This window comes from Macaca fascicularis, chromosome 11, assembly GCF_037993035.2.
Source record: "Macaca fascicularis isolate 582-1 chromosome 11, T2T-MFA8v1.1".
Classification (NCBI taxonomy): domain Eukaryota; kingdom Metazoa; phylum Chordata; class Mammalia; order Primates; family Cercopithecidae; genus Macaca; species Macaca fascicularis.
Genome location: NC_088385.1, coordinates 118676342 through 118702604, shown reverse-complemented (window position 1 = coordinate 118702604; position 26263 = coordinate 118676342). Strand labels below are relative to the sequence as shown.

General features: G+C 49.3%; 1 protein-coding gene across 2 annotated transcripts in view; it reads right to left on the bottom strand.

Annotated features, from left to right (window-relative positions):
- Positions 1–344: 344 nt before the first annotated feature.
- The window catches only part of ALDH2 (aldehyde dehydrogenase 2 family member), a 39334-nt gene continuing 13415 nt past the window's right edge, over positions 345–26263 (bottom strand). For both annotated transcript variants that reach the window (XM_005572278.4, XM_005572279.4), the window contains 12 exons: positions 23890–23994; positions 22625–22765; positions 20254–20333; positions 18310–18421; positions 17679–17807; positions 16819–16932; positions 16066–16168; positions 15422–15606; positions 9637–9801; positions 7793–7950; positions 6842–6956; positions 345–783 (listed from right to left, as the gene is read on the bottom strand). In XM_005572278.4, coding sequence (XP_005572335.4) covers positions 751–783; positions 6842–6956; positions 7793–7950; positions 9637–9801; positions 15422–15606; positions 16066–16168; positions 16819–16932; positions 17679–17807; positions 18310–18421; positions 20254–20333; positions 22625–22765; positions 23890–23994 — 1440 coding nt within the window. In that variant the 3' untranslated portion in view covers positions 345–750. The remainder of the gene's footprint in view (positions 784–6841; positions 6957–7792; positions 7951–9636; positions 9802–15421; positions 15607–16065; positions 16169–16818; positions 16933–17678; positions 17808–18309; positions 18422–20253; positions 20334–22624; positions 22766–23889; positions 23995–26263) is intronic.

Sequence of the window (26263 nt, the reverse complement as noted above, 5' to 3'; positions counted from 1 at the left end):
CCTTAGGCTATTTTATTATTTTTGTTGAGATGGAGTCTCACTCTGACTCCCAGTCTCGAGTGCAGTGGCACGATCTCTACTCACTGCAACCTCCATCTCCCAGGTTCAAGCAGTTTTCCTGCCTCAGCCTCCCAAGTAGCTTATAAGTGCCAGCCACCATGCCTGGCTACTTTTTGTATTTTTAGCAGAGACAGGGTTTCACTATGTTGGCCAGGATGGTCTCAAACTCCTGACCTTGAGTGATCCACCTGCCTCAGCTTCCCAAAGTGCTGGGATTACAGGGGTGAGCCACCACGCCCCACCTTCCTTTGGTTATTGAGATGGACAAAGAGTTACCTAGTAAGTTGAGAGCAGCTTGTTTTTAATGAATCTTAGCCCAGAATACAAAGCAGGGTGTAGCAGTTGCCTTGATGCTGATATAATTGTAAACAATGGCTTTTTTTTCCCCTATAAACTCAAGTTACAGGAGGCGTTTCAGAGAGAGGATAAGACATTTGAATCTATTTTTTAAAAATGCACCCTGAAAGCTAGCAGTATTGTTGTCATTTAAAAGGTTTCTCATAGACTCTTACCCTCAGCCAACCCACCATGTTTATCAATTCAAATTCTAGAACTTTCTTGACCCAAGAGATTTTGTAGGAAGAATTTCTCTTTTCAGATATTCAGCACGCAAGGATCATTTTTCTTGGTTTTGTCGCTGATCTTGCTGAACTTTCCATCAATGGCTGAGGGAGAAAGCCCACATGGTTCTTATGAGTTCTTCTGAGGCACTTTGACTGTGATCTGTAAGGGGGACAGAGAACTGTTAGATCTTCCTGTTTCCCTGTGATCTGTAGGCATTCTCAGCTCGTTGCTGACTGAGAGTGAGCAGAAAGGGCTTTTCTTTTTTTTCCCCCAGGCTGGAGTGTAGGAATGCAATTACAGCTCACTACAGCCTTGACCTCCTGGCTCAAGCAATCCTCCCACCTCAGCCTCCCAAGTAGCTAGAACTACAGGCATGCATCATAACACGCAGCTAACTTTTTGTATTTTTATTAGAGGTGGGGTCTCACTATGTTGCCCAGGCTTGTCTTGAACTCCTGGGCTCAAGTGTTCCGCCTGTCTGGGCCTCCCAAAGTGCTGAGATTACAGGCGTGAGCCACCACACATGGCCTGTAACTACGATTTTGATGAACAGTTATAGGCCAATGATGTCAGAATTTCTATTTCAAATCTGGGTCTTGCCCCTGGAGCTCCAAGCCCATCTCCCTAGATGTGTTCTCCACATCACCTCTTGGGTTTGGACAGGTACCTCAAACACAACCCTAAAGAGAACCACAGTACTTCAGTGTTCTCTATCATAGGACTGGCGTCACCACTCAACCCCTCCTTGGAAACCTGGGCGCCATCTTTGATTCCTAGTTTTGCTTTTCCTCTCCATATCCAGAGTCACCAATCCTACTCCTGGCTTCCCGTCACATATACCCTCTTTTCTCCACCTGCACTGCACCACTCCAATCCAGACCACCATCATCTTTTTCCTTGGAGCAGTCTCCTGACAGCTCCCTCATCCCCCCTCTTACCAGATGGTCCATTCTCCCTATGGCAAGCAGAGTGACGTTTCTTACATTTTTTTTTTTTTTTTGAGATGGAGTCTCGCTCTGTTGCCCAAGCGGGAGTGCAGTGGCACGATCTCAGCTCACTGCAACCTCCGCCTCCCAGGTTCAAGCAATTCTCCTGTCTCAGCCTCCCGAGTAGGTGGGACTACAGGCACCTGCAACCAAGCTTGGCTAATTTTTCTATTTTTAGTAGAGACGGGGTTTCATCTTGTTGGTCAGGCTGGTCTCGAACTCTTGACCTCAGGCAATTCACCTGCCTCGGCGTCCCAAAGTGCTGGGATTACAGGCATGAGCCACGGCACCTGGTCGCTTTCTTAAAATTTTTTTTTTTTTTTTTTTTTTTTTTGAGACGGAGTCTCACTGTGTCACCCAGGCTGGAGTGCAGTGGCGCGATCTTGGCTCACTGCAAGCTCCGCCTCCCGGGTTTACGCCATTCTCCTGCCTCAGCCTCCAAGTAGCTGGGACTACAGGCGCCCGCCGCCACGCCCGGCTAGTTTTTTGTATTTTTAGTAGAGACGGGGTTTCACCATGTTAGCCAGGATGGTCTCGATCTCCTGACCTCGTGATCCACCCGCCTCAGCCTCCCAAAGTGCTGGGATTACAGGCTTGAGCCACCGCGCCCGGCCTTTCTTAAATTTTTAAACAACTTTCTTGAGATATGATTTATGCACAATCAAGTGTAATTGCTTTTAGAATATTTTAAGTTGTGCAATCATCATCATACTTCAATTTTAGAACATCTGTATCATCTCCAAAAGCAATCTTGCACCCATGAACAGCCACTCCCCATTCCCCATGCCCCGGACAACCAGTAATAAGTTTCTGTCTCTATAGATTAAGCAGAGCAATCTTTTAAAAATACAAATTGAGCAGGCCAGGCACAGTGATTCACACCTGTAAATCCCAGAACTTTGGGAGGCCGAGGCAGGTAGATCACTTGAGGTCAGGAGTTCAAGATCAGCCTGGCCAACATGGTGAAACCCCATCTCTACAAATACAAAAAATCAGCCAGATGTGGTGGCAGGTGCCTATAATCCCAGCTACTCAAGTGCTGAGGCATGAGAATCCCTTGAGCCCGGGAGGCAGAGGTTGCAGTGAGCCAAGATCATGCCACTGCACTCCAGCCTGGGCAACAGAGCGAGACTCTGTCTCAGATTAAAAAAAAAAAAAATTGAGCCATGTAATTCTTCTACTAAAAATGCTCCCACAGCTGAGATCAAACTCCATTATCAAAGACATCAAACCCCACATCATGGCCAACAAGGGCCTATGTATTCTGGCCCTGCTCTCTCCCTACTAACCACTACATCTTCCACCACCAGCAACTTTCCTGCAGTTCCTGGAAGAGCCGTATTTCTCACCATCACAGCTTTTCCAGAAGTCATGCTCTTTGTCTAGAACGTTATTCTCTTCCTCCCTTCACCAAATCAACTTCCACTCATCCTTCAGGTATATCAGCTTAGATACCACCCTGTCATGTGGCCATCCTGGACATCGCCTCCTTAACACTAGTCATGTGCCAAGATTTAAGAGTCTCCCTCAACTGAAGTTGGACCTTTTATCCAGTGCCATAACTCAAAGCCCAGCACAGGCTGTCCACTCACATGGCCATCTCCTGCTGCTGTGGGCTCTGCTCGGGCAGTGGATGAAGTGTACATGCTGGGAAGTGGGTAGGGCATACAGGAAACAAGACTGACTGTGAGCTGGTCTTTGTTATAGCTTTATGGTGGGGACACAGGGGCTCATTCTACTGTTTTGTTTGTTTGTTTGTTTTTTGAGACAGAGTCTTGCTCTCTTGCCCAGGCTGGAGTATAGTGGTGTGATCTCAGCTCACTGCAACCTCTGCCTCCCAGGTTCAGACAACTCTTGTCTCAGCCTCCTAAGTAGCTGGGACCACAGAAGCCTGTCACCAGTCTGGCCAATTTTTGCATTTTTAGTAGAGACGGGGTTTCACCATGTTGACCAGGCTGGTCTTGAACTCCTGACCTCAAGTGATCCACCCACCTCGGCATCCCAAAATGCTTGGGATTACAGGCATAAGCCACTGTGCCTGGTCTCATTCTACCTTTATACCTATTCTTTGCATAGATTGGAAAGTTTCCACATTAAACAAGCAAACACGTTTAGTTGATTCCAGTGAGCTATTCAGAAACACAGGGTGTGTCCTCGGCCTCTCCAGTCTCAGGCTTGGCACTGTAGCCCTGAATGACTCCTGTTTGCCTTTTCTCACCTGCTCCACAGCTGGCAGGCTTGCCTTGAGCCTCCTCTTTTCCAATCCTGGAAAGGCCAGCTCAACCCATTTACCTCTTCCTTAAACATCACTTGTGCTTATGTTTTCTGGTTAAACTATAATTAGTATTCACGGTAGGTAGAAACTCATTTTCACTTTAGTGTATTTCCCTGTTTTTTTTTTTTTTTTTAGACAGAGTCTTGCTCTGTCACCCAGGCTGGAGTGCAGTGGTATGATCTTGGCTCACTGCAAGCTCCACCCCCCAGGTTCATGCCATTCTCCCGCCTTAGCCTCCAGAGTAGCCGGGACTACAGGCTCCCACCACCACACCCGGCTAATTTTGTTTTTGTGTTTTTAATAGAGACGAGGTTTCACCATGTTAGCCAGGATGGTCTCAATCTCCTGACCTCGTGATCTGCCCGCCTCAGCCTCCCAAAGTACTGGGATTACAGGTGTGAGCCACTGCGCCCGGCCTGTTTTGTTTTTTTTGAGTCTCCCTCTGTCGCCAGGCTGGAGTGCAGTGGTGCAATCTTGGCTCACTGCAACCTCCGCCTCCCGGGTTCAAGCGATTCTCCTGCCTCAGCCTCCCAAGTAGCTGGGACTATAGGCGCGCACCGCCATGCCCAGCTAATTTTTGTATTTTTAGTAGAGACAGGGTTTCACCATGTTGGCCAGGATGGTCTCGATCTCTTGACATCGTGATCCACCCACCTCGGCCTTCCAAAGTGCTTGGATTATAGGTGTAAGCCACTGCGCCTGGCCATTTTGTTTTTAATAAGACGGTGTCTCGCTACATTGCCAAATTAGTCTCTTATGAAATTGGCAAACACGACTCTTTAATTTGGCCTGTCCAAGTTTTTCGACTTACAAAACTGAGAGCCAGGCTGGGTGTGGTAGCTCACGCCTATAATCCCAGCACTTTGGGACCAAGGCAGGAGAATCACTTGACCCCAGGAGATTGAGACCAGCCTGGGTAACATAGTGAGACCCCATCTCTACAAGAAATAAAAAAATTAGTCGGGAATGGTGATGTGCACCTGTAGTCCCAGCTACTTGGGAGACTGAGATGCGAGGATCACTTCAGCCCAGGAGGTGGAGGCTGCAGTGAGCTGTGATGGCACCAGTGCACTCCAGCCTGGTGATTTCAATCCTGGAAAGCCTTCTCAACCCATTTTCCAGGCTGGCTTCAAACTTGTGGCTCAAGCAATCCTCCCACCTCGGCCTCCCAAGTAGCTGGAACTAAAGGCATGCACCACCACACTCCACTTTTTCCTGTCTTTTTTTTTTTTTTTTTTTTTTGAGACCGAGTCTGGCTCTGTGGCCCAGGCTGGAGTGCAGTGGCGCGATCTCAGCTCACTGCAAGCTCCAGCTCCCGGGTTCACGCCATTCTCCTGCCTCAGCCTCCCGAGTAGCTGGGACTACAGGCGCCTGCCACCACGCCCGGCTAATTTTTTGTATTTTTAGTAGAGATGGGGTTTCACCTTGTTAGCCAGGATGGTCTCGATCTCCTGACCTCATGATCCGCCCGTCTCGGCCTCCCAAAGTGCTGGGATTACAGGCTTGAGCCACCGCGCCCGGCCTTCCTGTCTTTTTTTATATTTATAAGTAAATGTATCTGAGTATCTATGTACATATATTCCAAAAATTCGCTTATATTGAATATATGTTAGTTTGTATACTGTTTTTACTTTAAAGGCTAAGCATTTTCCATATCAAATATTCTACAAAAACATCTGTAACAGATACCTGTTACTCCTTGAACGGGGTGTTCCATAATTTATTGGGCATTAAGGTTACATCTGATTTTCCCTTCTTAGAGATAAAGCAGTGAAGAACATTTATGGAAGGAACGCTTTCTTTTATTTCTGATGAGTCCTTCAGGCTATATTCCAATCATTGAAGTTGCAAATCAAAGGAGATGGGTATGGTTATGGGCCTTGATATCTCATGCCTAATAGCTTATTTTTTTATTATTTTAAAATATTTTTATTACTGTGGGAATTGCTCCATTCCAACCTAATAGCTCTCTCTTTTTTTTTTTTGAGATGGGGTCTTGCTCTGTTACCCAGGCTGGAGTGCAATGGCACAATCTTGGCTTACCGCAACCTCCGCCTCCTGGGTTCAAATGATTCTCCTGCCTCAGCCTCCCGAGTAGCTGGGATTACAGGTGCACACCACCACGTCTGGCTAATTTTTGTATTTTTAGTAGAGACGAGGTTTCACCATGTTGGTCAGGCTGGTCTTGAACTCCTGACCTCGTGATCCACCCACACTGGCCTCCCAAAGTGCTGGGATTACAGGTGTGAGCCACGGGCGCCTGGCCAGCTGATTCTTTTTTTTTTGAGACGGAGTCTCGCTCTGTCACCCAGGCTGGAGTGCGGTGGCCGGATCTCAGCTCACTGCAAGCTCCGCCTCCCGGGTTCACGCCATTCTCCTGCCTCAGCCTCCCGAGTAGCTGGGACTATAGGCGCCCGCCACCTCGCCCGGCTAGTTTTTCGTATTTTTTAGTAGAGACGGGGTTTCACCATGTTAGCCAGGATGGTCTCGATCTCCTGACCTCGTGATCCGCCCGTCTCGGCCTCCCAAAGTGCTGGGATTACAGGCGTGAGCCACCGCGCCCGGCCGGATTCTTACTATAAGCTTTTCCTCTTGGCTCCAGCCCCTGAGTTCTCTCCCTCTTCTCAGGCTCTATAGGCCTTGGCATATAACGAAGCCCAGCAAATGACCGCATAGGTCTGGCTGGGGCACGTCCCTCGGTATTTCTCATGGGACAGAGCAGAGGCTGGGTCTTTACCCTCTCTTGTCACTTCTCAGGCTTAAAATGGGAAATTAGTAGGAAACGCTGATGGCCTCAAGCATGAGGGAAAGGCCAAAAGGTGGCCTGCCCAGCAGACCCTAAACCCCTGGCAGGCCCTGAGATTCCAACAGACCCCAATCCTCCAGCAGGCTCCGAGCCACCAGCAGACCCTGAACCCCCAACAGGCCCTGAGCCCCCAGCAGGTCCCACACTCACAGTTTTCACTTCAGTGTATGCCTGCAGGCCGTACTCGCCCAGCTCCCGGCCACTGCCCGACATCTTGTAGCCGCCAAAGGGTGACTGGGCTCCAAACACATCATAGCAGTTGACCCTGTAATTTGAAATGAGATTGCAGAAGTCACTCTTGGGGGTTATGGGTTACACTCCCAGGATCCCCTGTATTGCCCCAAAGTCTGTATTTTATTTTTAACTTAAAAAAAAATTTTTTTTTTGAAATGTAATCTTTCTCTGTTACCCAGGCTGGAGTTGCCATGGCATGATCTCGGCTCGTTGCAACCTCCACATCTGGGAGGTATATATAAATATTTATATATTTAAAAAATATATTTTTTTATATTTATTATGCCCAGCCCGGGCAACGTGGCAAGATCTCATCTCTACAAAAAAAATTGTTTTTAATTGGCCAGGTGTGGTGGTACAGACCTGTGGTCCCAGCCACTCAGGAGGCAGAGGTGGGAGGATTGCTTGAGCCCAGGAGTTCAAGGCTGCAGTGAGCTATAATCGCACCCCACAGCACTTCAGCCTGGGTGGAGTATTTTTTTCTGTCTCAAAAAATAAAACTAAAAATAAATAAAATAGTAAATATATAGCCATCCTAGTGGGGCTAAGTGTGAAGCGGGGGCTAAGTTTTTAGGATCAGTGTCACAATCACGGGTCCCTCTGCTCTGGTCTCCTGCCCTGAGGCAGCTGGGGAGGAGGCCCACCACCCAGCTGCCTGTCAAGGACAGGTGCAGGGCGTTTGCACCACAGAGAAGCTTGATCCCTCGGAGGTGAGGTAGCAGGACCTCTCAAATCAACATCACACCCTGACCCAGGAGAAACTGAGCCCAGCTCCCCAAATTCCAGGATGCTGACCACTGGATTCCAGAAGGCCCTGGCTTTGAGGAATCTCTGTTGGGTTGTGAGGGGCTGCTGGAAGGCTCTTACCACACGGTGCCCGCCTGGAGGGCCTGGGACAGGTAATTGGCCTTGTCCAAATCCTTTGTGAAGACAGCTGCGGCCAGCCCGTACGTGGAATTGTTGGCTCTCCCAACAACTTCCTCTATGGTCTTGAACTTCAGGATCTGCATCACTGGCCCGAAGATCTGGAGGGACAGAGCAGAGTAGGGGGTTTCAGCAACACAGAGGCACCTGCCATCGAGCTCTCGCAGAGCAGAACAGATGATTCCAGATTGGGGGATGAGCCCCCAGCCATGCTCTAACAGTTCCAGGGGAAGACAACAGTCATCAAGCTCAGCAGAACACACAGGGAATGGAGCTAACAGGGGCCAACTTCCTCCTGTGGTCCCCGGGCTTTACATACAGTTTCCCATTTCTAAACAATTCTGCCAGGTATGTTATTCACACGTGACATGTAGATTTAGTGTGAAAGAATTTAAGTCAGCTGGGCACTGTGGCTCATGCCTATAATCCCAGCACTTTGGGAGGCCAAGGTGGGAGAACTGCTTGAGTCTAGGAGTTTGAGTCCAGCCTGTCAAACACAGTGAGACCTTGTATTTACTAAAAAAAAAAAAAAAAAAAAAAAAAAAGAAATTCTGACTGGGTACGATGGCTCACACCTGTAATCCCAGCATTTTGGGAGGTTGAGGCAGGTGAATCACCTGAGGTCAGGAGTTCGAGACCAGCCTGGCCAACATGGTGAAACCCTGTCTCTACTAAAAATAAGAAAAATTAGCTGGGTGTGGTGGTGCGTGCCTGTAATCCCAGCTATTAGTAGGGGCTGAGGCAGGAGAATCGCTTGAACCCGGGAGGCAGAGGTTGCAGTGAGCCGAGATCGTGCCACAGCACTCCAGCCTGGCGACAGAGTGAGACTCTATCTCAAAAAAAGAAAAGAAAAAATAAGCCGGGTGTGATGGCTCACACCTGTAATCCCAGCACTTTGGGAGGCCAAGGCAGGCAGATCACGAAGTCAGGAGTTTGAGACCAGCCTGATCAACATGGTGAAATCCCGTCTCTACTAAAAATACAAACATTAGCCAGGCGTGGCTAAAATTGGAGACAGAGTCCTGCTCTGTCACCCAGGCTGGAGAGCAGTGGCATGATCTCAGCTCACTGCAACCTCAGCCTCCTGGGTTCAAGTGATTCTCCTGCCTCAGCCTCCAGAGTAGCTGGGATCACAGGCAAGTGCCACCACACTGGGCTAATTTTTTCTTACTTTTAATAGAGACAGGGTTTCGCCATGTTGGCCAGGCTGGTCTCGAACTTTTGACCTCATGTGATCCACCCGCCTCGGCTTCCCAAAGTGTTGGGATTACAGGCATGGGCCACTGCACCCAGCCTCTACTAAAAATTTTTTTAAAAATTAGCCAGGGATGGTGGTGAGCACCTGTAGTCCCAGCTACTCAGGAGGCTGAGGTGGGAGGATCACTTGAGCCCAGGAGTTCAAGGCTGTAAGGAGCCATGATTATGCCACTGCACTCCAGCCTGGGCAACAGAGCAAGACTCTGACTGAAAAAAAAGAAAAACAAAAGGTCATGGGAAGGAGCAGGCAACGTCATTCCTAGACTCTTGGCTCTGAGGGCCACGACACGAAGGCCTGCAGGCCATGCTAAGGAATGCAGACGATCTCCCAGACAGAGGGTACAAGCTGAAGAGGAGCGACAAGATCAGATACATACTATGAATAACTTGTTATGGGCATTGGTTCTGGGCATTAACTCCAGATCTGGCCCCAAGCCAGCAGATGGGTGACAGTGGCAGGATGCCAGGCTGAACTGTTTACCTCATCTCCCACCAAAAACGTTCCCAGAACACCGGCCCCAGGTGCTCACCTCCTCCTTGGCGATGGTCATGCCATCCTGCACATCTCCAAACACGGTGGGCTGGATGAAGTAACCACGGTCAGCAGCAATGCCCCCACCACACAGCAGCTTCGCCCCCTCTTGTTTCCCAGTGTTGATGTAGCCGAGGATCTTCTTAAACTGAGTTTCATCCACCTGTGGGAGAAGGAACCCAGAGTTATGGAGGCATCAGATTCAGACCTCTCCTAGGCTTCAGGCTTAGAATTATGCAGGCAACAAGACAACTGGGAAACGGACCAAGGTCATGAGTAAGCAAGATCAGAAGAGGAAACACACAGGGCCAATAGCAGAAAACACCAAAAAGGCCCAACTTCCTCAGCGTATCAGAGAAAAGGACATCAAATCAATTTTTACTTTTCAACTGTAGGATTACCAAAAAGTTTAGGAAGAAAATACACTGATAGCAAGAGACTGTTACATACACTGTTAGAAGGATGACAGGCTGGTACAGCCTTTAGAGCAAGTGGTTTATTAATATTGCTCAAAAATTATATGCTCAGACCCTTTGGCCCAGCTATTTAACTTCTAGGAATTTATTCTACATATGCACAAAGAGAAATGAACAAGGATATTCACTAGGGAGTATCTTTTTTTTTTGTATTTTTATTTTTGAAATGGGGTCTCACTCTGTCACCCAGGCTAGAGTGCAGTGGTGTGATCTCTGCTCACTGCAACCTATGCCTCCCACGCTCAAACGATCCTCCCACCTCAGCCTCCCGAGTTAGCTGGGACTATAGGCATGCACCACTATGCTGGGCTAATTTTTGTATTTTTAGTAGAGACAGGGTTTCCCTTGTTGCCCAGGCTGGGGAGCATTTTGTAAAGGCAAAAGATGGAAGCAATTCTAAGTATAAATCAGTAGAGGAGTTGGTTAAAATTATTACGGTGCATCCGATATATTCTATTGTCACTAATAGATCTGAGAACTAACTGACACAGAAAGATGGCCCAAGATATTCCGTAAAAAGAAGGAAAGCTTGGGCCAGGTGCAGTGGCTCATGCCTGTAATCCCAGCACTTTGGGAGGCCAAGGCAGGTGGATCATGAGGTCAGGAGTTCGAGACTGGCCTGGCCAACACAGTGAAACCTCATCTCTACTAAAAATACAAAAATTAGCTGGGCATGGTGGCACGTGCCTGTAGTCCCAGCTACTCGGGAGGCTGAGGCAGAAGAATCGCTTGAACCGGGGAGGTGGAGGTTGCAGTGAGCTGAGATCGCACTATTGCCCTCCAGCTTGGGCAACAGAGTGAGACCTCGTCTCAAGAAAAAAAAAAAAAAGAAGGAAAGCTTGTAGAATATGCACTATATACTTCTTTATAGGGTAGGGGGAAGGGTGACAGGGTCTCACTCCATTGCCCAGTCTGAAGAGCACTGGCAAAATCACGGCTCACTGCAACTTCAACCTCCCTGGGTTCAGGTGATCTTCTCACCTTAGTCTGCCTAGTAGCTGGGACTACAGGTGTGTACCACCACACCTGGGTAATATTTATATTTTTAGTAGAGATGGGGTTTTGTTATGTGGCCCAGGCTAGTCTCGAACTCTTGGGCTCAAGTAATTGGCTCACCTTGGCCTCCCTCCCAAGTGTTAGGATTACAGGGGTAAGCCACTACACCCAGCCTATTTTTAAAAAAATAAACATACAACAACATAACTGTGTGTTCATGTGTGGTTACCAATGGAGAATAAAAGAAATGCAACAGAGTCTTATTTTTTACATTAAACACCTTTTTTTTTAAAAGAGTCAGGGTCTCACTCTGCCGTTGAGGCAGCAGTGCAGTGGTGTGATCACTGCTCACTGCAGCCTTGACCTCCTGGGCTCCCACCTCAGCCTCCCAAGGAGCTGAGAGTATAGGCACGCATCACTACATCTGGCTAATTTTTTTTGCTTTTTTAAAAAAGAACAAAATTTATTTATTTTTTGAGACAGAGTCTCACTCTGTCGCCCAGACTGGAGCGCAGTGGCGCGATTTTGGCTCACCACAACCTCCGCCTCCCAGGTTCAAGTGATTCTCCTGCCTCAGCCTCCCGAGTAGCTGGGATTATAGGCGCCCGCCACCATGCCCGAATAATTTTTGTATTTTTAGTAAAGATGAGTTTTCACCATGTTGGCCAGGCTGGTCATGATTTTTTTTTTTTTTTTTTTTAAGTAGAGACGAGGTCTTGCTGTAGTGCCCAGGTTGATCTTGAAATCCTGGGCTCAAGAGATTCTCCTGCCTCAGCCTCCCAGTGTTGGGATTACAGATGTGAGCTGCCACACATAGCCTACACACTTTCTCATTAAATTTATTAATACAAGTTTATATTACCTTAATAATTAGCCACAAAGAGAAATGAGACAAAAAGAAACGTTAGAATGGGCGCAGTGGCTCATGCCTGTAATCTCAGCACTTTGAGAGGCTGAGGCGGGCGGATCACGAGGTCAGGAGTTTGAGACCAGCCTGGCCAACATGGTGAAACCCCGCCTCTATTAAAGATACAAAAAGATTAGCCACGGATGGTGGTGGGCACCTGTAATCTCAGCTACTTGGGAGGTTGAGGCAGGAGAATCACTTGAACCTGGGAGGCAGAGGTTGCAGTGAGCCAAGATCGCGCCACTGCACTCCAGCCTGGAGACAGAGTGAGACTCTGTCTCAAAAAAAAAAAAAAAAAAAAAGAAAAGAAAAGAAATGTTAGGACAGGTGCAGTGGCTCACACCTGCAATTTTAGCACTTTGGGAGGCTGAGGTAGGTGGATCACCTGAGGTCAGGAGTTCAAGACCAGCCTGACCATCTTGATGAAACCCCGTCTCTACTAAAAATACAGAAATCAGCAGGGCGTGATGGCATGCACCTGTAGTCCCACCTGCACAGGAGGCTGAGACAGGAGAATTGCTTGAACACACGAGGCGGAGGTTGTAGTGAGCCGAGATGGTGCCACTGCACTCCAGCCTGGGTGACAGAGTGAGACTGTCTCAAAAGAAAGAAAGAAATGTTAGTGTTCCTAGCTGCACTATTCACAGTAACCAAAAGGTGGAAACAACCAAGTGTCTGTCAGCAGATGAATGGAAAAATCAAAATGTGGTCTATCCACACAACGGAATATAACTTGGCCTTTTATGTTCTGTTACATTCTTGTTACAACATGGATGAACCTTGAAAACATGCTACATGGAAGAAGCCAGACACAAAGAACCATGTAGTGTAGGATTCCATGTGTATAAAACGTCCACAATAGATTAATCTATAGGCAGAACATAGATTGGTGGTTACCTGGGCCTGGTGGGGGGAGGAATGGGGAGTGACTGCTAATGGGTACAGGATATTTTGGGGAAGTGACGACAATATTGTAGAATTAGTGGTGATAGTTGCATAATGTTGTAAATATACTAAAAATCACTGAATCATACACTAAAATGGTACATTTCACACTACATGAATTATATCTCAATAAAGCTATGAAAGATAGAGATGTTAGAGGCCAGGCACGGTGGCTCACACCTGCAATCCCAGGACTTTGGGAGGCTGAGGTGGGAGGATCGCTTGAGCCCAGCAATTCAAGATCAGCCTTGGTAACATAGCAAGACCTCGTCTCTACAAAAAATATGAATATCAGCCAGGTGTCGTGACGTGTGCCTGTAGTCCCAGCTACTTGGGAGGCTGAAGCAGGAGGATCACTTGAGGCCAGGAGGTTGAGGCTGCGGTGAGCCATGATCACACCACTGCATGCCAGCCTGGGCAACAGAACAAGACCCTGTCTCGGCCGGGCGCGGTGGCTCAAGCCTGTAATCCCAGCACTTTGGGAGGCCGAGACGGGCGGATCATGAGGTCAGGAGATCGAGACCATCCTGGCTAACACAATGAAACCCCGTCTCCACTAAAAATACAAAAAAATTAGCCGGGCGTGGTGGCGGCGCCTGTAGTCCCAGCTACTCGGGAGGCTGAGGCAGGAGAATGGCGGGAACCCGGGAGGCGGAGCTTGCAGTGAGCCGAGATCGCGCCACTGCACTCCAGCCTGGGCGACAGAGCGAGACTCCGCCTCAAAAAAAAAAAAGACCCTGTCTCTAAAAAAAAAAATCACAGAGGGGAATGTTGGGCACATAACCCTGTCCCATGGCAAGGCCAGTCCATCCTCAGACATGAGGAACCATGTGCAATGAGGAACCAGAAATGCAAATTGCTAAAAGAAAAAAGCCAGTCTGAGAAGGCTGCCTACTGTATGATTCGTGTAAGACAATCTGGAAAAGGCAAAACTAGAGAGACAATAAAAGGATCGGCCAGGCACAATGGCTCATGCCTGTAATCCCAGCACTTTGGGAGGCCGAGGTGGGTGGATCACGTCAGGAGATTGAGACCATCCTGGCCAACACAGTGAAACCCCGTCTCTACTAAAAATACAAAAATTACCTGGGCAAGGTGGCATGCACCTGTAAGTCCCAGCTACTCAGGAGGCTGGGGCAGGAGAATCACTTGAACCCAGGAGGTAGAGGTTGCAGTGAGCTGAGATCTCGCCACTGCACTCCAGCCTGGTGACAGAGCGAGACTCTGTTTCAAAAATAAAATAAAATAACATAAAATAAAATTTAAAAAAATCAGTGGTTGCCTGCCAGGGCTCAGGGGAGGAAGAGAGGGAATAGGTGGAGGACAGTGGGTTTCAGGGCACAAATCTATTTGTATGATACTAGCATGATGGTATTATACATATTATGATACATTTGTCTAGGCCCATAGTAAGTACAACACAAAAAAATGACCCCAAGGCTGGGAGCCTGAGGGCAGATTGCCTGAGGTCAGGAGTTCGAGACCAGCCTGGGCAATGGTGAAACCCTGTCTCTACTAAAATACAAAAAATTAGCCAGGCGTGGTGGTGCGCACCTGTAGTCCCAGCTACTCAGGAGGCTGAGGCACAAGAATTGCTTGAACCCAGGAGGCATGAGCCAAGATCGCGCCACTGCACTGTAGCCTAGGCGACAGAACAAGACTCGGTCTCCGAAAAAAAAGAAAAAAAAGTGACCCCGAATGTACTCTACAGACTTAAGTTAATAATAAAGTACCAGTATTGGCTCATTGGTACTAACAGATGAACCACGCTCGTGCAGGACGTGAATAAAGGGGAAACTAGGGGACCAGAGAGGTGCAAAGGAACATGTGGGCACCCTCGTATGTTCAGCTCAATTTTGCTGTAAACCTACAACTGCTCAAAAGTAAAATCCAGGCCAGGCGTGGTGGTTCTTGAGCCTGCTTGAGCTCAGGAGTTCAAGGCTGAGGTGAGGTATGATTGCACCACTACACTCTAGCCTGGGCAACAAAGAGAGACCTTGTCTCTAAAATATAAATAGGTAAATAAATAAATAAATAAAATCAAACAGCTCAAAACATGAAGTGAAATAAGGTCCCTACACTAGTCATATCATGACTCTCAGACACCAAGGTTTGCAGGGCTGTGTATCTTCTGGTGGATACATTTCTACTGATGACCAAGGTCTTGGAAACACACACTCCCTTTTGCAGACACTCCTGGTATTTGTTACATATACGCAATTTACAAAGTGCTTCCCAGGATTAATTTCCACATCATAGCCACCCCATGAATGAGGCAGGGCAGGGCTTAGGATAGGGAAATGAAGGCTGAGGGAGGGAACACAGCTTCCCAAGGGCACACAGCTGCTGTGTGGCAGAGCTGAGACCTGAACCCAGTCCCAACCAATCTGAACCTGATGCCCTCTCTGCTTCTCATGCTGGCTCTGGACACCCAGACCCTGCTGCACTGCCTGGCTCACCTGCGGCCCCTGCTCGGTCTTGCTGTCAAAGGGGTTCCCGACCACCCGAGACTTGGCCCGGGCAACGCTCCGCTCCACAAACTCGTCATAGATGTCCTCCTGCACGAAGGTCCGGGAGCCAGCACAGCAGCACTGGCCCTGGTTGAAGAACAGGGCGAAGTGGGCCTGCTCCACGGCCCAGTCCACTGCAGGAAGTGGTCAGGGGACAGAAAGGTGACAGTGAGAAGAGGAGGAGGACCCTGGCCCCTGTGGCCGCCTGCCCAACGAAGCCTGTTCCCACCACTGTCAGGAATGATGCCTGCTGAGTGCCAGAGACAGACAGAGGGAGAAGAGGGGCGATCTGGGAGCCCACTGCCCACCAGGACAAAGGGCGTGATGGCGGCGAGTGGATGAGTCAGATAGCAGGGGCGTGGCCTAGCCTGATGCTGCAGGGAGCAGCCAGGGAGAGGCTGGGGACAGGCCAAGGCCAGGCCACGCGGGCCTTGCGCTGGCATCTTATCCCGAGGCCGCTGGCATCTTATCCTGAGGCCCGAGGGAGAGCAACCAACACCACTGGGCAGTGGGGGCGACAGGATCAGCTGGACCCACAACACAGGCGGCCAGGGCTGCCTTTAAGGCCAGGCCTCCTCCAGCTGGAAACTCACTGTCGGCATCTGACATGATGATGTTGGGGCTCTTTCCCCCCAGCTCCAAGGTCACTCTCTTGAGATTGCTGCTCCCGGCAGCAACCTGGATGAGGCGGCCAATCTGTGGGGACAGAGAGACAGGAACGAGCTCTCAGTGCAGGGAGAAAGAGCCCAGTACTCTGTAGACACAGAACAGAGGTCCCCACGGCTTGAGCGAGCAACTGGACCAAGAGAGACCTAGAGAATTTCACCAAATAGACATTCACTTTTTTTTTTCTTTTGGACAGGGTCTCGCTCTGTCACCCAGGCTGGAGTGCAGTGGCGTGATCTCAGCTCACTGCAGCCTCGACCAACCCTCCTGCCTTGGCCTTCCGAGTAGCTGGAGCCACACGCACACACCACCACACGAGGCTAATTTTTAACCACAATGGCAGTCCTGGTCAAGGAGTCTGACCTAGCCAAGGTGCTTTGATTTGGGGCAAGCGGTCAGCTCTGCGCTATGTGGAGCCTGGCCAGGCCTGGCCTCCTTAGTCCACATGGGACACCGGCCCCTCCCAAGGGCAGCTAGTGTGGCAACCAGACCACAAAGGGCTCAACCCTGCCCACCCCTCCTGGTACCTACAGGGTCCTCTCCTGAGCTCTGCACAGGCAAGACCTGGAGGAAGAGGCCTCCACTTGACACCCAGGAGCTCACCTTGAGCATGTTGTCCACTGAGGACAGGGGGAGCTTGGGCCAAGGAGGTTGCAAACTTGAGGTCAGGGTCACCTTACCTCGGTGGAGCCTGTGAATGCCACTTTGTCCACATCCTCATGGGAGGCGATGGCGGCCCCGGCTGTGGGGCCAAACCCAGGAACAATGTTGACCACACCAGGGGGAAAGCCGGCCTGTGAGCAAACAGCCAGGGGACATTGGGAGTCACCCTCCTGTTCCAAAAGGCTCGGCCAGGGGAAGACACATCCTTTCTCAGAGAGGGTGGGACAGTCTGCCAAGGGACACACATGGGCAGAAGCTAGTTTTATGGGGCACTACATGGGAATTCTAAATGGGACGGAGAAGGAGCCTGTTCGCTGGGGTTCCCTGTGTCTTTGCCCCTCCCCTGACAGCATTCACTTAGAACAATAGTGGGTTTTTGCTTGTTTTTTGAGACAGAGTCTCTCTCTGGCACCCAGGCTGGAGTGCAGTGGTGTGATCACAGCTCACTGCAGCCTCAAACTCCTGGGCTCAAGTGATCCTCCTGCCTTAACCTCCCAAGTAGTTGGGACTACAGGTGCATGCTACCACACCCAGCTGATTTTTAATTTTTTGTAGAGACTGGGTCTTGCTATGTTGCCCAGGCTGGTCTCAAACTCCTGGACTCAAGCAATCCTCTGCCTTGGCCTCCCAAAGTGCTGGGATTACAAGTGTGAGCCACCAAGCCTGGCCTGGAGCAATATTTTTAATTCTTCAAAGGGGATCTTGAGTGAAGTCCAATGTGGAAAAGAGGTAAGAGGGAGCCACTCTGGTTCACATGATGATGAGGGCTTCAAAAACACACCTCCCTGTTTAGGGACCCCTGAGACCCTCCTCAGAACTCTTTAGAACAAGCCTCAACAAGGGCATTTAGAGGTTAAGACCGGGACAAGCCACGTACCTCCTTGATCAGGTTGGCCACATAGAGGGCAGTGAGGGGTGTCTGCTCAGCTACCTTCATCACAACCACGTTTCCAGTCGCCAAGGCTGGGCCCAGCTTCCATGCTTGCATCAGGAGCGGGAAATTCCACTGCAACAAACAGCAGCAGCCCTCGAAATCCAAGCTTCCTCAGAGAACTACACTGGGTAGCGGAAAGTGGCACCCCCAGAGGACAGAAGCAGCGCTGAGTTCTCTGCACCCTGTGTATCCTCCCCTAACTCCGTCCATCGTGGTTTTAAGATGGATGGACAAGGCAGGTGGTGCATGAGGATGAAAGAGACTCATACTTATTTGTGCTTTTACATCCATGACACCATGCTAAGCCCTAATTACCTCCCTAAGACAGGCACTATGTTCATTTCTACTTTTCAGATGGGGAAACTGAGGCTTGGGGGATAAGTGACTTGCCCAAGGTTACAGAATTCACGAGTGGCAGGGCTCAGACTCAAACCGGATTGGCTTTGTCAGAGCCCATCTTCTTACCTGCCACCCAGGCTGCCTTCCAACGCCACCCCCAGAACCTCTGCAAAGAGCCTGGAAGACTGCCAAATCTCAGGGCACCCTGAAGAAACTCCAGGGAGGCTGGACTCACCGGAATGATCTGCCCGCACACCCCCACAGGTTCATGGCGGGTGTAGCTGAAGAAGTCTCCGTCAATGGGAATGGTTTTCCCGTGGTACTTATCAGCCCAGCCGGCATAATACCTTTAAAAAAAGAAACATTCAAGATCTAATCAATGATTGTCAGGGATCCCTGCAAACCCTGGCAGAAAGAGAAGACTCAAACTGGTCCAGCTGAGTCTTTCTGATAACTGCCCTTGCTTTTGGCTTATTCAGAGAAAGACAAGTGACTGCTAAGGTCATGATAATCTACTCTAGGTAGCTAACCCCTAAGCCTCAGAATCACCTGGGGTTCTTGTAAAAAAAAACCAGATCCCAAGAGTCTACTTCCAATATACTCAATCCCACTCACTTGGGCTCATGTCCAGGAATTAGAATTTTTTTCTTTCTTCTTTTTTTTTTTTTTTTTTTGGAGAAGGAGTCTCGTTCTTTTACCCAGGCTGGAGTGCAGTGGTGCGATCTCGGCTCACTGCAACCTTTGCAAACTCCGCCTCGTGGGTTCAAGAGATTCTCTACCTCAGCCTCCCGTGTAGCTGGGATTATAGGTGCCCGCCACCATGCCTGGCTAATTTTTTGTATTTTTAGTAGAGATGGGGCTTCACCACCTTGGCCAGGCTGGTCTCAAACTCCTGACCTCATGATCCAACCACCTCGGCCTCCCAAAGTGCTGGGATTACAGGTGTGAGTCACCATCCCCGACCTTCTTTCTTTTTTTTAAGAAACAGGGTATTGCCAGGCACGGTGGCTTACACCTGTATTCCCAGCACTTTGGGAGGCCAAGGTGAGCAGATCATGAGGTCAGGAGCTCGAGACCAGCCTGGCCAAGGTGGTGAAACCCCCGTGTCTATGAAAAATACAAAAAATTAGCTGGGCGTGGTGGCAGGCTCCTGTAATCCCAGCACCTCCGGAGGCTGAGGCAGAGAATCGCTTGAACCCGGGAGGCGGAAGTTTCAGTGAGCTGAGATTGTGCCACTGCACTCCAGCCTGGGCGACAGAGCGAGACTCCGTCTCAAAAAAAATAATAATCAATCAATAAAACATTTTTGATTAAACTAAACCCAGAGCTAGTAAAAGGAAGGAAACAATAAATACTGAAACAGAGATAGACAAAAGAGAGTATTTTCTTGAATAGAAAAACAATAAAATCAACAAAACCAAAAGTTTGGTTCTTTGAAAACATTCACAAAATGGACAAACCTGTAGCTAGGCTAAGAAACAGAGAGAAGACCCAAATAAGTAAAACTGAAAATGGAGACATCACTACAACATCTTACAGAGATAAAAAGGATTATAAGAATACTGTGAACAATTGTACACCAACAAATTAGATAACCTCAATAAAATGGACAAGTTCCAAGTAACAGAGAAAGTACCAAAAGTGACTCAAGAACAAAAGAAAGCATTTATGACTAAGTCACAATTTGTGATATTGAAGGATTTTCCCACGAGCTGGAGTCTAAATGGAGTAGGCTTCTCTCACAGCTGTGATCCTTTTGGATTTTTGTAATTTATTTGTTTTTCATTTTTGTTTTTGTTTTTGAGACACAGTCTCACTCTGTCACCTAGGCTGGTGTGCAGTGGCATGATCTTGGCTCACTGTGACCTCCACTTCCAGGGATCAAGAGATTCTTCTACCTCAGCCTCCTGAGTAGCTGGTATTACAGGTGTGCACCACCATGTCCAGCTAATTTTTGTATTTTTAGTAGAGATGGGGTTTCATCATGTTGGCCAGGCTGGTCTCAAACTCTTGACCTCATGTAATCCGCCTGGCTCAGCCTCCCAAAGTGCCGGGATTATAGGCATGAGATACCGCACCCTGCCCCTTTTGAATTTTTGTAATTTAATTTTTACCTCCTAACAATGTTGCCTCCCCTTTTCCCCTGCCAGAACAAAGAATAGGAAAGCTGAGCCCGTACCGGAGACATTTGAGGACCATGTCCAAATCCACCAGGTAGGAGGTGACATAGGGTTTGCCATTGTCCAGAGTCTCCAAGGCCTGAGAAGAAAACAAGGTCAGCAGAGACGTGAGTGCAAGAATGAGAGGAAAATAAAGGGCTGACAGAGGGAGCCAAGGCTGGGACTGAGAAGGGCTGGTGCAAGCCCAGGGTGAGAGTCCCTTTTGTGCTGCCAAATGTCACTGGCATCTCTGGACTATTGCCATGGTCTCTCCAAAGGCAGGGAGGAGGAAGGGGGCCAGGCAGGATGAGGCACTGACTTCTCACTCAGTGATTTCACATAACACACTCTTTTAGCTTCTGCTCTCTGCCATATCCCGGTGCTGAGATAGAGACCAGAGTGGAGCTCACAGAGCAAAGAGACTGTGCATAATGACACAAGTCCTCAGTCACATGTGTTAAGAGTGCTAAAGGACGGACACAGTGACTCGCACCTATAATCCCAGCACTTTGGGAGGCCAAGGTGGGTCAATCACCTGAGGTCAGGTGTTCAAGACCAGCCTGGCCAACACAGTGAAATCCTGACTTTATCGAAAATACAAAATTAGCTGGGCATGGTGGTGCACACCTGTAATCCCAGCTACTGGGAGGCTGAGGCAGGAGAATTGCTTGAACTCGGGAGGTAGAGGTTGCAGTGAGCCGAGATTGTGCCACTGCACTCCAGCCTGGGTGAAGAGTGAGACTCCATCTCAAAAAAAAAGAAAAAAAGAGTGCTAAAAAGTAGAAAGCAGGGAGCCAGGCTGCCCAGCCCTGTCCAGAAATATCAGCTAGAGATAAGCCCTTTAGGCTAGAACCTGAATGATATGTAGGGGCAACTGGGCAAAGGGGATGGTACGGATGGCAGCAGGGCAAAGAGCATCCCAGGCAGCTGCAAGTGCTGATGCTCAAAGAGGCTTAGCCATCAAGCATGGCAGCCCAGGCTCGGGAGCACATGGGAATATGAGGACTGCAGTGCAGCATGACTCAGATGATGGAACTAGAACAGGTTGGGTCATTTTTTTTTTCTTTTTGAGATGGAGTCTCGCTCTGTCGCCCAGGCTGGAGTGCAGTGGCGCGATCTCGGCTCACTGCAAGCTCCGCCTCCCCGGTTCACGCCAATCTCCTGCCTCAGCCTCCCGAGTAGCTGGGACTACAGGCACCCGCCACCTCGCCCAGCTAGTTTTTTGTATTTTTTAGTAGAGACGGGGTTTCACCGTGTTAGCCAGGATGGTCTCAATCTCCTGACCTCGTAATCCACCCATCTCGGCCTCCCAAAGTGCTGGGATTACAGGCTTGAGCCACCACGCCGGGCCCATTTTTTTTTTTCTTTGAGACAGGATCTCACTCTGTTGCCCAGGCTAAAGTGCAATGGTGCTACCAAAGCTCACTGCAGCCTGGAACTCCTGGGCTCAAGCAATTCTCCTGCCTCAGCCTCCCAAGTAGCTAGGACTACAGGCATATGCCACCATACCCAGCTAGTTTTTTAACTTTTTGTAGAGACAGGATCTCGCCATGTTGAAGGCTGGGTCTTACAGACCATGTTGAGGGTTTTATCCTAAGGACACCGCATGCCATGCAGGGCATAAGAGCAGAGTGCCACGTATAATCTGCCTTCTGGAAGGTTCGCTCTGGCTTCTGTGTGCAGAATCAATTGTGGCTGGGAGGAGATTGCCTCCTGGTTTCTTCTCTTCTTGCAGCCAGGGAGAATGCCCATCATGGAGGAGCCCAGGGAGAGGTGTCCATTCCCAGGGGTCTCTCTCCTGGGAAGGCCTCCCTGACACAGCTCCTCTTCCCTCCCCTAGATCCTTCTTGCTTAGCCAAACCCACCACATCAAAGGAGACACTAAGGCCGGGTGTAGTGGTTCACACCTGTAATCCCAGCACTTTGGGAGGCTGAGGCAGGTGGATCACTTGAGCCCAGGAGTTGGAAACCAGCCTGGCCAACATGGTGAAACCCTGTCTCTACTAAAAATACACAAATTAGCTGGGCGTGGTATCTTGTGCCTGTAATCCCAGCTACTTTGGAGGCTGAGGCAGAAGAATCACTTGAACCCAGGAGGTGGAGGTTGCAGTGAGCCAAGATGTCGCCACTGCACTCCAGCCTAGGAGACAAAGCGAGACTCCATCTCAAAAAAGCAAAACAAAACAAAAAAACAAAGGAGACACTGAAAGCCTCCTCTGCTTAGTACAGAGGTGCCCCCCAAAGGTGTCCATCCTACGCCACTCCCATCAGTCCCATGTCCGATGTGTGGCCCCTGGCTGTTCACAGGATGCTTGGTTCCTGGCTGTTCACAGGATGCTGCGAGCGCATTCGCCACGTGGGATCTGAGGGGGAGAAGGGCTGAGGACTCACCGCCAGGTAGGTCCGGTCCCGCTCGATCAGATCAGCCAGCCGGTTCAGCAGCCGGCCCCTGTGTGACGCGTCCATGCGACGCCAAGGTGAGCCCAGCTGGAAGGCGGCCCGGGCGGCCTTCACTGCCTTGTCCACATCTTCCTGGAAAACACAGGAAAACTCAAGCCTTCCTGGAAAACTCAGGCCTTCTCAGTAACAACCAACTCCGAATACAAACACATCCAGAGGGTCATCAGCACATCGCTGCATAGAAAACCTGCCCCGTAAACAATGCTCCTAGCCCGGCAGAGCCCTGACCAGCACCAGACTTCAGCAACGGGGTTGAATAACACAACCTTCCCCTCCTTTCATGAAGTCCTGGTGGGAATGAGAATCCGGACAATTTCTGTATTTTCTTTCTTTTTTTTTTTTTGAGATGAAGTCTCGCTCTGTCACCCAGGCTAGAGTGTAGTGGCACAATTTCGGCTCACTGCAACCTCCGCCTCCCGGGTTCAAGCAATTCGCCTAACTCAGCCTCCTGAGTAGCTGGCATTACAGGCAGACGCCACCGCGCCCAGCTAATTTTTATATTTTTAGTAGAGACAGGGTTTCACCATGTTGGTCAGGCTGGTCTCAAACTCCTGACCTCATGATCCACCTGCCTCAGCCTCCCAAAGTGCTGGGACAGGTGTGAGCCACTGCGCCCGGCCTGTATTTTCTTATTTTTAAATTATTTATTTGTTTCTTTGTTTACTTTAGAGATGGTATCTATGTTTCCCCGGGCTGGTCTCAAATTGCTGGGCTCAAGTGATCCTCCCACCTCAGCCTCCCAAAGTGCTGGGATTACAGGCCTGAGCCACCGTGCCCGGCCAAAAACACAAAATATTTTTACTAAGAGTCTAATTTAAAAATTGTAAACATAATATTATCAGTTTCTATTGGTTCCTACAGTCTATATAATTCAAACCTCCACAGGAGCTACATCTTAGGAGACCCTAATTCTACCCAACAAGGTTTCCATCTCTGACCTTCAACTTCCAGGTCTGGAAAGGAGACACTGTATTAGATATTTGCCAAGTTCACTTTCAAGTCTGTAGTTCTGCACTCAGTGAATTAACACCGTTGTCTGCAGGGAAGTTTCTATTGATTAATTTACTTGGAATTTTTCATTGGTATCTGTTACTTGTGAAAGTAATACACATAAATAGTGAAGCTTTCAGCACACAAAAACATACAAAATAGAAAACGAATCCATCCCTCCCCCAAGGTAAGTCACCAGTTCTCACCTTGTCCCCTTCAGCTACCTGGCAGATGACCTCTCCAGTGGACGGATTGACTGTGGGGAATGTTTTCCTGCTGACGGCATTGTGCCATTCATTGTTTATGAAGATCTGCAGTGAGAAGGAAAGAAGTTCTCAGGACCAGCTCTCAACCTAATACTGACTACCAGTATTGTAAGGGTAAAACAAAAAACAAAACAAGCAGCAGCAAATATGAATTAATTTCAGAGTGGTGTAGCCTAGAAATGAAAAGCACAGGCCTTGCAGACAGTCTAGGCCAGAATGCCCACTCTGCCAAGTGATTTGGAGTCATTTGACTTTTCAGTGCCTTGGTTTCTTTGAAAAAATGAAGAGAATGTTCCTACTTGTTCTAGTTATCCATTGCTGTGTAACACAGCACCCTAAAACTTGGTGGCTTAAAGTGATTTCTTATCTCCCACAGTAGGGTCCCCTGGTTGGGCTCATCTGGTTAGAGTTCCCTTGTGTGGCTACAGTGTGAGGGCAGCTGGGGCCATAGTTATCCAACTCTGAGGCTGGATGTGCAAGATGGCTTCTGCACCCACTGCTCTGCTCTGGCACCACGTGGCTGCTTGGGCTTCCTGACCGCATGGCTGGCTCAAGCTAGTCCAACTTCCCACATGGCAGCTGGCTTCCCCTGAGACAGTGTTCCTAGAGACCCAGGTGGAAGCTGAACGGCTTCCTAAGATCTAGCTTCAGAAGTCACCTGGCCTCATTTCTGCCACCAAATTCGGTTGGTCAAAGTGAGTCACAGGCTCAGTCCAGAGACCCAGGTTGAGGAGAAAGCCTCCCCTTCTTCCTAGAAGGAATGGCAAACAATTTGCAAACACCTTCACTCCCACACAAATTCATTGTGAGAACTAAATAGATTATTCTTTTTATTGGTTTTTTTTTTTTTTGAGACAGGGTCTCACTCTGTTGCCCAGGCTGGAGTACAGTGGTACGATCACGGCTCCCTGTAGCCTCTTCCTCCCAAGCTCAAGCGATCCTCTTGCCTCAGCCTCCTGAGTAGCTGGGATCAGAGGCACATGCCACTATGCCTGGCTAATTTTTGTATTTCTTGTAGAGATGAGGTCCCTCTATGTTCCCCAGGCTGGACTCAAGTGATACTCCCTCCTCAGCCTCCCAAGGTCCTGGGATAGCAGGGGTGAGTCACCACGCCCAGCCTTAGATTATTCTTTCACTCACTCAGCAAATACTTAATGAACACCTGCGATGGGCCAGACACAATTCTAGGGCTGAGGACACAGTAGAGCCAAAAGCTAACAAAGACCATGCTCTCATGGTGCCCAGAAAATAAAGAGGCAATCAAACACAGAAGACCACCTCAGACTGTACAGATGAAGGCAAAGGGAAGAACAGGATCCAGAGAAGGTGACTAAGGTGGGGGGTAGAGAACTCCAGCAGTGGTGGTAGGGGCAGGCCGCCCTGAGGAGCAGACATTTGACCGAGTCCTGAATGATGAAAAGGAGGGGTCCACAGGAAGAGCCGGAGGACCAGCAGTCCGGGCTGTGGCATAACAAGTACAAAGGCCCCAGGGCAGGAATAAGTCTGGTAGATTTGAGAAAAAGCAAAGGTGGCCAGAGTTACTGGTGAACCAGAAAGGAAGTGATAAAAAACAGGGTCAGGGAGGAGGGCGGGTCCCAAGACGCCCTCAGTTCTGCCTCTATAATGTAATTCAGACCAGGCCATCACTCAACCAAGCTACATCTGGGGGAAAGACTGCCTTCCTCATGAGGCCAGTGTCAGAGAGCTAAAGCCCCTCCATTTGCTCAGAGGAAGGGTCTTTACCTATTACCTAGTCACCTGTTAAAATACAAGGCTGCGCACGGTGCTAATGTCTATGATCCCAGCACTTTGGGAGGCTGGGGTGGGTGGATCACCTTAGGTCCGGAGTTTGAGATGAGTCTGGCCAACCCGGTGAAATCCCATCTCTACTAAAAATACAAAAAATTATCCAGGCGTGGTGGCAGGTGCCTGTAGTCCCAGCTACTCGGGAGGCTGAGGTAGGAGAATCGCGTGAACCTGGGAGGTGGAGGTTGCAGTGAGCCAAGATCACACCATTGCACTCCAGCCTCGGCAACAAGAGTGAAACTCTGTCTCAAAAAACAAAAATAAAAATAAATACATAAATAAAGTGCTAGAGTTCACCCTCTGCTTTCCAGGCACTGGGGGATGGTCTTGGGGAGTACAGAGAAGACATCTCCCAGAAAGCTGTCCCCTTCGGGCTTGGTAAACAAGTATCCTGGCAGAGTCCATGGTCACCTTACCAGTGTTGGGGCAAAGGCTACAGGTGACATGAAGGCAAAGACATCTGCCTCTCTGCCTGCCTTCCTTGGGGGACCCTTTGGCCCCAGCATCC